Source organism: Ylistrum balloti, unplaced genomic scaffold, assembly GCF_031769215.1.
Source record: "Ylistrum balloti isolate Yb309-2 unplaced genomic scaffold, AGI_CSIRO_Ybal_v1 Utg370958, whole genome shotgun sequence".
Classification (NCBI taxonomy): Eukaryota; Metazoa; Mollusca; class Bivalvia; order Pectinida; family Pectinidae; genus Ylistrum; species Ylistrum balloti.
In genome coordinates this window covers 310,063-321,728 of record NW_026782539.1, presented here as the reverse complement: position 1 = coordinate 321,728, position 11,666 = coordinate 310,063, and the positions used below count along the sequence as shown (strand labels likewise).

The following is an 11,666-nucleotide window of genomic DNA, read 5'->3' as shown; positions in this document are numbered from 1 at the left end:
CTGGCTGACGTCACTATATATATCACTGGTATCATAGTAACATAAAACAGCCACTGGTATCATAGTAACATAAAACAGCCACTGGTATCATAGAAACATAAACAGCCACTGGTATCATAGAAACATAAAACAGCCACTGGTATCATAGAAACATAAACAGCCACTGGTATCATAGAAACATAAAACAGCCACTGGTATCATAGTAACAGCGGCCACTGGTATCATAATAACATAAAACAGCCACTGGTATCATAGTAACATACAGCGGCTTCTGGTATCATAGTAACATACATGGGCCACAGGTATTATAGTAACATACAGCGGCCACTGGTATCATAGTAATATATAACAGTCAATGGTATCATAGTAACATACAACAGTCAAAGGTATCATAGTAACATACAACAGTCAATGGTATCATAGTAACATACAACAGTCAATGGTATCATAGTAACATACAACAGTCACTGGTATCATAGTCACATACAGCGGCCACTGGTATCATAGTAACATACAGCGGCCACTGGTATCATAGTAACATAAAACAGCCACTGGTATCATAGTCACATACAGCGGCCACTGGTATCATAGTAACATACAGCGGCCACTGGTATCATAGTAACATACAGCGGCCACTGGTATCATAGTAATATATAACAGTCACTGGTATCATAGTAACATACAACAGTCAATGGTATCATAGTAACATACAACAGTCAATGGTATCATAGTAACATACAACAGTCACTGGTATCATAGTCACATACAGCGGCCACTGGTATCATAGTAACATACAGCGGCCACTGGTATCATAGTAACATAAAACAGCCACTGGTATCATAGTAACATACAGCGGCCACTGGTATCATAGTAACATAAAACAGCCACTGGTATCATAGTAACATACAGCGGCCACTGGTATCATAGTAACATACAGCGGCCACTGGTATCATAGTAATATATAACAGTCACTGGTATCATAGTAACATACAACAGTCAAAGGTATCATAGTAACATACAACAGTCAATGGTATCATAGTAACATACAACAGTCACTGGTGTCATAGTCACATACAACAGTCAATGGTATCATAGTAACATACAACAGTCACTGGTATTATAGTCACATATAACAGTCACTGGTATCATAGTAACATACAACAGTCACTGGTATCATAGTAACATAATGCAGAACATTGGTGGGCTTATTAGCATACATGGGCTTATTTGCTGATAAATACAGTAATTGACGGCAGGGGACATGTGTTGCATGCAACACTAACTGTAAGCTTGTTTTAAGTTACCTCTTTCCACTATCAACCATTCATAAGATACCGACATTCTTCCAAATTAGCGTTATAATTGTCCTTATAAATGTTCTCTAATCTACTTACAAAGTACTTGTTGTTGATACTTTGTCTTCATATTGTAGACTTTACTATGAGTAAAATGATAACATAAATAACAGGTCTGTTCTGGTTATAGTATTTATTTTTATTTATCTAATTCCTTTTGTCGACACAATCAGTGTGAATATGACAACATGCGTTAAACAAGTTAATCAAACAAATCAGTTAGCAATATAGGATCCAATCAGGATAAACGAGTCTTGTTCTTGACCACATATCACTTGCAATAACCCTTTCCATTGACCTTGACCGCAGTCACTAATTAACATTGGTCATTCGATGTAGGTATGAGAGGTTCGCTGTTGATCCCGTAAGTACGCATGGTCTTGTAGGCTCGTTTGGTAGTCTTGGCGTTCATTTCTCCACGCTGTCCCGTTAGTAACCATACTCTTTCTGAAAAGTAGATTACACCTTATAATACATGCGTGTGTGACCAATGAGAGGTACCTATTGAAATATACTTAGGTCAACCTATAACACAACATTTCTTCAATAGTTAAATATACTTAGGTCAACCTGTATTACTACATGCCTTCACCAGTTAAATATACTTAGGTCAACCTATAACACTACATGTCTTCACCAGTTAGATATACTTAGGTCAACCTGTATTACTACATGTCTTCACCAGTTAAATATACTTAGGTCAACCTGTATTACTACATGTCTTCACCAGTTAAATATACTTAGGTCAACCTGTATTACTACATGTCTTCACCAGTTAAATATATTTAGGTCAACCTGTATTACTACATGTCTTCACCAGTTAAATAATGTGTTGACCCATCGCTAATAAGACTACATGTTTTCGCCCAAACATTTGGAAGACTTCATGTTTTCGCCAAGAGGATTATGCGTTTGCCTATAAGACCGTGTGTTCACCCGTAAGACACTTGTAATTTGCTTTCCCTTACCGGTATGTAAAAGACGATCATTTACACATTATACATGTATTTATCAAGCGAAACTGCTCTTCAATTGATGATAATTGACTCACCAGACCGGAAGAAGATGTAGTCTGAGCATGCGTACACTAATGAGAAAGACCTGTAATCTGTGGTAATCTTGTGTTGACACTGATGAAGAGGAACATTACACATCAAACATAATGCTATCTCCTACAAACCAGTTTTCTGATTACATCCGCATTATAACGTTTATCTTTGATCCATTTGACAATATGTCCCAGAGAAGTAGATCTGTACTATCAACTAGAGAAGAGGATCTGTACTAACACCTAGAGCAGTGGACCTGTGCTAATACCTAGGGTACTGAATCTGTACTAACACCTAGGGTACTGAATCTGTACTAACACATAGAGCAGTGGACCTGTACTAATACCTAGGGTACTGAATCTGTACTAACACCTAGAGCAGTGGACCTGTACTAATACCTAGGGTACTGAATCTGTACTAACACCTAGGGTACTGAATCTGTACTAACACATAGAGCAGTGGACCTGTACTAATACCTAGGGTACTGAATCTGTACTAACACCTAGGGTACTGAATCTGTACTAACACCTAGAGCAGTGGACCTGTACTAATACCTAGGGTACTGAATCTGTACTAATACCTAGGGTACTGAATCTGTACTAACACCTAGGGTATTGAACCTGTACTAACACCTAGAGCAGTGGACCTGTACTAATACCTAGGGTACTGAATCTGTACTAACACCTAGGGTATTGAACCTGTACTAACACCTAGGGTATTGAACCTGTACTAACACCTAGAGCAGTGGACCTGTACTAACACCTAGGGTACTGAATCTGTACTAACACCTAGGGTACTGAATCTGTACTAACACCTAGAAAAGTAGATCTGTACTAACACCTAGGGTACTGAATCTGTACTAACACCTAGAAAAATAGATATGTACTAACACCTAGGGTACTGAATCTGTACTAACACCTAGGGTACTGAATCTGTACTAACACCTAGGGTACTGAATCTGTACTAACACCTAGAAAAGTAGATCTGTACTAACACCTAGGGTACTGAATCTGTACTAACACCTAGAAAAATAGATATGTACTAACACCTAGGGTACTGAATCTGTACTAACACCTAGGGTACTGAATCTGTACTAACACCTAGAAAAGTAGATCTGTACTAACACCTAGGGTACTGAATCTGTACTAACACCTAGAAAAATAGATATGTACTAACACCTAGGGTACTGAATCTGTACTAACACCTAGGGTACTGAATCTGTACTAACACCTAGAAAAATAGATCTGTACTAACACCTAGGGTACTGAATCTTTACTAACACCTAGAAAAATAGATATGTACTAACACCTAGGGTACTGAATCTGTACTAACACCTAGGGTACTGAATCTGTACTAACACCTAGAAAAGTAGATCTGTACTAACACCTAGGGTACTGAATCTGTACTAACACCTAGAAAAATAGATATGTACTAACACCTAGGGTACTGAATCTGTACTAACACCTAGAGAAGTAAATCTGTACTAACACCTAGAGAAGGAGATCATCTGTACTAACACCTAGAGAAGGAGATCTGTACTAACACCTAGAGAAGTAGATCTGTACTAACACCTAGATAAGTTGATCTGTACTAACACCTAGAGAAGTAGATCTGTACTAACACCTAGACAAGGAGACCTGTACTAACACCTGGACTTTTAAAATTTGTAATAAGCGGATTTTTACTTACACCTTGAGTAGCGGATTTGTACTGACACCTTGAATAGCAGATTTTTACTTTCACCTTGAGTAGCGGAATTTTACTTACTAGTACACCTTGAGTAGCGGATTTGTACTTTCACCTTGAGTAGAGGATTTGTACTGACACCTTGAGTACTGGATTTGTATTTACTCCTTGAGTAGCGGATTTTCACTCACACCTTGAGTAGCGGATTTTTACTGACACCTAGAGTAGCGGAATTGTATTAAGATCAAAGTCGCGGATTTGTACTGACACCTTGAGTAGCGTATTTTTACTTACACCTTGAGTAGCGGATTTGTACTAAGATCGAAGTAGCGGATTTGTACTGACACCTTTGAGTAGCGGATTTGTACTTAGATCATATTAGCGGATTTGTAATTACACCTTGAATACCGGATTTATACTATGATCAAAATAGCGGATTTGTACTGACACCTTGAGAAGTGGATTTTTACTGACACCTTGAGTAGCGGTTTTTTACTTACACCTAGAGTAGCGAATTTGTATTTACACCTGGAGTAACGGATTTGTACTAAAACCAAAAATGCGGATTATCACTTACACTTTGAGTAGCAGATTTTTACTATCACCTTGAGCAGCGGATTTGTATATACACCTTGAATAGCGGTTTTGTACTGACACCTTGAGTAGCGGAATTGTACTTACACCTTGAGAAGTGGATTTTTACTGACACCTTGAGTAGCGGTTTTTTACTTACACCTAGAGTAGCGAATTTGTATTTACACCTGGAGTAACGGATTTGTACTAAAACCAAAAATGCGGATTATCACTTACACTTTGAGTAGCAGATTTTTACTATCACCTTGAGCAGCGGATTTGTATATACACCTTGAGTAGCGGTTTTGTACTGACACCTTGAATAGCGGATTTGTATGTACACCTGGAGTAGCGGATTGCTACTAACACCAAAAATGCGGATTATTACTTACACTTTGAGTATCAGATTTGTACTATCACCTTGAGTAGCGGTTTTGTACTGACAGCTTTAGTAAAGGATTTTTAATTACACATTGAGTTGCAGATTTGTATTTAAACCTTCAGTAGCGGATTTGTACTTACACGTAGAATAGGGGATTTGTATTGACACCTTTGAGTAGCGGATCATATTAGCGGATTTGTAATTAAACCTTGAATACCGGATTTGTACTAAGATCAAAATAGCGGAATTGTACTGACACCTTGAGTAGTGGATTTTTACTGACACTTTGAGTACTTACATCTAGAGAAGCGGATTTGTATTGACACCTTGAGTAGCGGATTTGTACTTACACCTTGAGTAGCGGATTTTTACTTACACCTTGAGTAGCGGATTTTTACTTACACCTCGAGTAGCGGATTTCTACTGACACCTTTGAGTAGCGGATTTGTACTAAGGCCATATTAGCGGATTTGTAATTACACCTTGAATACCGGATTTGTACTCAGATCAAAATAGCGGATTTGTACTGACACCTTGAGTAGTGGATTTGTATTTACACCTTGAGTAGCGGATTTTCACTCACACCTTGAGTAGCGGATTTGTACTTGCACCTTGAGTAGTGGAATTTTACTGACACCTAGAGTAGCGGAATTGTATTAAGATCAAAGTAGCGGATTTGTACTGACACCTTGAGTAGGGGATTTTTACTTACACCTTGAGTAGCGGATTTGTACTTACACCTTGAGTAGCGGATTTTTACTTACACCTAGAGTAGCGGATTGGTATTTACACCTGGAGTAGCGGATTGTTACAAACACCAAAAATGCGGATTATTACTTACACTTTGAGTAGTAGATTTGTACTATCACTTTGAGTAGCGGATTTGTACTGACACCTTGAGTAGTGGATTTGTATTTACACCTTGAGTAGCGGATTTTCACTCACACCTTGAGTAGCGGATTTGTACTTGCACCTTGAGTAGCGGATTTTTACTGGCACCTAGAGTAGCGGAATTGTATTAAGATCAAAGTAGCGGATTTGTACTGACACCTTGAGTAGGGGATTTTTACTTACACCTTGAGTAGCGGATTTTTACCTACACCTAGAGTAGCGGATTGGTATTTACACCTGGAGTAGCGGATTGTTACAAACACCAAAAATGCGGATTATTACTTACACTTTGAGTAGTAGATTTGTACTATCACTTTGAGTAGCGGATTTGTATTTACACCTTTGAGTAGCGGATTTGTACTAAGATCATATTAGCGGATTTGTAATTACACCTTGAATACCGGATTTGTACTAAGATCAAAATAGCGGAATTGTACTGACACCTTGAGTAGTGGATTTTTACTGACACTTTGAGTACTTACACCTAGAGTAGCGGATTTGTATTGACACCTTGAGTAGTGGATTTGTACTTACACCTTGAGTAGTGGAATTTTACTGACACCTAGATTAGCGGATGTGTATTAAGATCAAAGTAGCGGATTTGTACTGACACTTTGAGTAGCGGATTTTTACTTACACCTTGAGTAGCGGATTATTACTTACACTTTGAGTAGCAGATTTGTACTTACAACTTGAGTAGAGGATTTGTACTAAGATCGAAGTGGAGGATTTGTACTGACACCTTGAGTAGCGGATTTGTACTAGATCATATTAGCGGATTTGTAATTACACCTTGAATACCGGATTTGTACTCAGATCAAAATAGCGGATTTGTACTGACACCTTGAGTAGTGGATTTGTACTATCACCTTGAGTAGCGGTTTTGTACTGACAGCTTTAGTAAAGGATTTTTAATTACACATTGAGTTGCAGATTTGTATTTAAACCTTCAGTAGCACATCTGTACTTACACCTTGAGTAGCGGATTTTTACTGACACCTTGAGTAGCGGATTTGTATTTACACCTTGAGTAGCGGATTTGTATTTACACCTTGAGTAGCGGATTTGTATTTACACCTTGAGTAGCGGATTTTCACTCAAACCTTGAGCAGCGGAATTGTACTTACACCTAGAGTAGCGGATTTGTACTGACACCAAAAGTAGCGGATTTGTCTTGACACCTTAAGTAGCGGATTTTTACTTACACCTTGAGTAGCGGAATTGTACTTTGACGTAGAATAGCGGATTTGTATTTACACCTATGAGTAGCGGATTTGTACTAACATCATATCAGCGGATTTGTAATTACATCTTGAAAACCGGATTTGTACTCAGATCAAAATAGCGGATTTGTACTGACACCTCGAGTAGCGGATTTTTACTTACACCTTGAGTAGCGGATTTATACTCAGATCATATTAGCGGATTTGTAATTACACCTTGAATACCGGATTGGTACTAAGATCAAAATAGCGGATTTGTACTGACACCCTGAGTAGCGGATTTGTACTGACACCTTGAATAGCAGATTTGTACTAAGATCAAAGTAGCGGATTTGTACTTACACCTTGAATACCGGATTTGTACTAAGATCAAAGTAGCGGATTTGTACTTACACCATGAGTAACGGATTTTTACTTACACCTTGAGTAGCGGATATGTACTAAGATCGAATTAGCGGATTTTTACTGACACCTTGAGTAGCGGATATGTACTAAGATCGAATTAGCGGATTTTTACTGACACCTTGAGTAGTGGATTTGTACTAACACCAAAAATGCGGATTTTCACTTACACTTTAAGTAGGAGATTTGTATTGACACCTTGAGTAGCGGTTTTGTACTTACAACTTGAGTAGAGGATTTGTACTAAGATCGAAGTGGAGGATTTGTACTGACACCTTGAGTAGCGGATTTGTACTAGATCATATTAGCGGATTTGTAATTACACCTTGAATACCGGATTTGTACTCAGATCAAAATAGCGGATTTGTACTGACACCTTGAGTAGTGGATTTGTACTATCACCTTGAGTAGCGGTTTTGTACTGACAGCTTTAGTAAAGGATTTTTAATTACACATTGAGTTGCAGATTTGTATTTAAACCTTCAGTAGCACATCTGTACTTACACCTTGAGTAGCGGATTTTTACTGACACCTTGAGTAGCGGATTTGTATTTACACCTTGAGTAGCGGATATGTACTAAGATCGAATTAGCGGATTTTTACTGACACCTTGAGTAGCGGATATGTACTAAGATCGAATTAGCGGATTTTTACTGACACCTTGAGTAGTGGATTTGTACTAACACCAAAAATGCGGATTTTCACTTACACTTTAAGTAGGAGATTTGTACTATCACCTTGAGTAGCGGTTTTGTACTGACACCTTGAGTAGCGGATTTGTATTTACACCTTGAGTAGCGGATTCGTACTAATACTTAGCGTAACGGATTTGTACTAAAACACCAAAGAACCGGATTTGTACCTACACTTTGAGTAGAGGATTTTTACTTACACCTTGAGTAGCGGTTTCTTTTTGTCCGGAATGCATGCTATCCCCAGGACAATACAATCTTTACCTGATCTGGAATAGAACGAAAAAAGATTAAGGAAGATAGGAAGATAGTTCTATGTCGCTGTGCACTGTAACAATGAAAAAGAAAAGTCTACCCAACTGCTACTGAATACTTATAAAATGATTCGTCGATGCCCCCATCTGTCCTACATCGTCACCTATCTAGTATCGTACAGATCTGTCCTACATCGTCACCTATCTAGTATCATTTAAGTCTGTCCTACATAGTCACCTATCTAGTATCGTAGAGATCTGTCCTACATCGTCATCTATCTAGTATCGTATCTTACACATCTGTCCTACATCGTCACCTATCTAGTATCGTATCGTACAGATCTGCCCTACATCGTCACCTATCTAGTATCGTATCGTACACATCGGTCCTTCATCTCCACCTATCTACTATCGTCCAGTTCTGTCCTTCATCCTCACTTATTTACTATCGTACAGATTCGTCCTTATTCGTCACCTATCTAGTATCGTATCGCACAGATCTGTCCTACATCGCTGTCACGATTCATATTTCGTGGGTAAGTATTTTTTTGGCGATTTTATTAATTTCCGGATATTTTTATATCCTGACCCGGAAATTAGGCACCGCATAATGGGTGCTTGACACACGGTAACGGAACATTGAGGTGGTGTTACGTGTCAGGTTTACAGGCCGAGAACCAGACATTGGTTGCGAAAGAATCTACCCAGAAACGGGGTAAGTATTTGCTCATTGTGTTTTTTATTGTGTCGATGACTTTGTGTTTTCTTTCCTTGTCGGGTTTTTTTTTATAGTTATATTTAGTGGTGTGCATGTGTTGTTTGGGTGAGGTACGGGTGCGCGCTAATCATGCGTGACGTGAATACGTGCTCAGTTTTCCAATATGGGTCAATTTCAAATACTTTGTTTATACAGTTTGTTTACAGCTTATATTACTGAATAACTTTCTCGGTTTATTCAGAATAATGTTAGTTGTTCTATATGAAATTGAATTCTACGTGAGTCATACAACATCACCTATCTAGTATCGTACAGTAGAGATATGAGCGACATCGTCACCTATCAATTATCGTCTCATACAAATCTGTCCTACATCGTCACCTATACGTATCGTACAGATCTGTCCTACATCGTCATCTATCTAGTATCGTACAGATCTATCCTACATCGTCACCTATACGTATCGTACAGATCTGTCCTACATCTTCACCTATCTAGTATCGTACAGATCTGTCCTACATCTTCACCTATCTAATATCGTACAGATCTGTCCTACAACATTACCTATACGTATCATACAGCCCTGTCCTACATCTTCACCAATCTAGTATCGTATCTTACACATCAGTCCTACATCTTCACCTATGTAGTAACGTATCATACAGATCTGCCCTACATCGTCACCTATACGTATCGTACCGATCTGTCCTACATCTTCACTTATCTAGTATCGTACAGATCTGTCATACAACGTCACCTATCTAGTATCGTATTGTACAGATCGGTCATTCATCTCCACCTATCTACTATCGTACATTTCTGTCCTACACCGCCACCTATCTAGCGTCATACAACCCTGTCCAACATTTTTACCAATCTAGTATCGTATCTTACACATCGTCACCTATACGTAACGTACATATCTGTCCTACATCTCCACCTTTCTAGTATCGTACAGATCTGTCCTACATCGTAACCTATCTAGTATCTTACAGATTTGTCCTACATCCTCACCTATCTAGTATCGTACAAATCTGTCCTACATCGTCACCTATACGTATCGTACAGATCTGTCATACATCCTCACCTATCTAATATCGTACACATCTGTCCTACAACGTCAGCGATCAAGTATAATACAGATCTCTCCTACATCGTCACCGATCTACTATCATATCGCACATATCTGTCATACATCGCCACCTATCTATTATCGTACAGATCTGTCCTACATCCTCACCTATCTAGTATCGTACAGATCTGTCCTATATCGTCACCTATCTAGTATCGTATCGTACAGATCTGTCTTACACCATCACCTATCTAGTACCTTACAGATTTGTCCTACATCCTCACCTATCTAGTATCGTACAAATCTGTCCTACATCGTCACCTATACGTATCGTACAGATCTGTCATACATCCTCACCTATCTAATATCGTACACATCTGTCCTACAACGTCAGCGATCAAGTATAATACAGATCTCTCCTACATCGTCACCGATCTACTATCATATCGCACATATCTGTCATACATCGCCACCTATCTAGTATCGAATCTTACAGATCTGTCCTACGTCGCCACCTATCTAGTATCGTACATTTCTGTCCTACATCGCCATCTATCTAGTATCGTACATTTCTGTCCTACACCGCCACCTATCTAGTATCGTATAGATCTGTCATACAACATCACCTATCTAGTATCGTACAGTAGAGATATGAGCGACATCGTCACCTATCAATTATCGTCTCATAAAAATCTGTCCTACATCGTAACCTATACGTATCGTACAGATCTGTCATACATCCAAACCTATCTATTATCGTACAAATCTGTCCTACATCGTCACCTATACGTATCGTACAGATCTGTCCTACATCTTCCCCTATCTAGTATCGTACAAATCTGTCCTACATCGTCACATATACGTATCGTACAGATCTGTCCTACATCTTCACCTATCTAGTATCGTACAAATCTGTCCTACAACGTCACCTATGTAGTATCGTACAGATCTGTCCTACAACATTACCTATACGTATCATACAGCCCTGTCCTACATCTTCACCAATCTAGTATCGTATCTTACACATCTGTCCTAAATCTTCACCTATGTAGTATCGTATCATACAGATCTGCCCTACATCGTCACCTATACGTATCGTACCGATCTGTCCTACATCTTCACTTATCTAGTATCGTACCATAGAGATATGAGCTACATCGTCACCCATCAATTATCGTATCGTACAGATCTGTCCTACATCCTCACCTATCTATTATCGTACAAATCTGTCCTACCTCGTAAACCTATACGTATCGTACAGATCTGTCCTACAACCTCACCTATCTAGTATTATTCAGATCTGTCCTATATCGTCATCTATCTAATATAATACAGATCTCTCCTACATTGTCACCGATTTAGTATCGTA

General features: G+C 38.8%; 1 protein-coding gene across 4 annotated transcripts in view; it reads right to left on the bottom strand.

The window, feature by feature from the left end:
- Window positions 1–1,507: 1,507 nt before the first annotated feature.
- The window catches only part of LOC132559725 (apolipoprotein D-like), a 34,429-nt gene continuing 24,270 nt past the window's right edge, over window positions 1,508–11,666 (bottom strand). For 2 of the 4 annotated variants that reach the window (XM_060224351.1, XM_060224350.1), the window contains exons 3-4: window positions 8,454–8,522; window positions 1,508–1,802 (exon numbers count right to left, since the gene is read on the bottom strand). In XM_060224351.1, coding sequence (XP_060080334.1) covers window positions 1,682–1,802; window positions 8,454–8,522 — 190 coding nt within the window. In that variant the 3' untranslated portion in view covers window positions 1,508–1,681. Of the gene's footprint in view, window positions 1,803–8,427; window positions 8,523–11,666 lie in introns of all 4 variants that reach the window. The other 2 variants (XR_009554631.1, XM_060224353.1) reach the window with 2 other exon arrangements.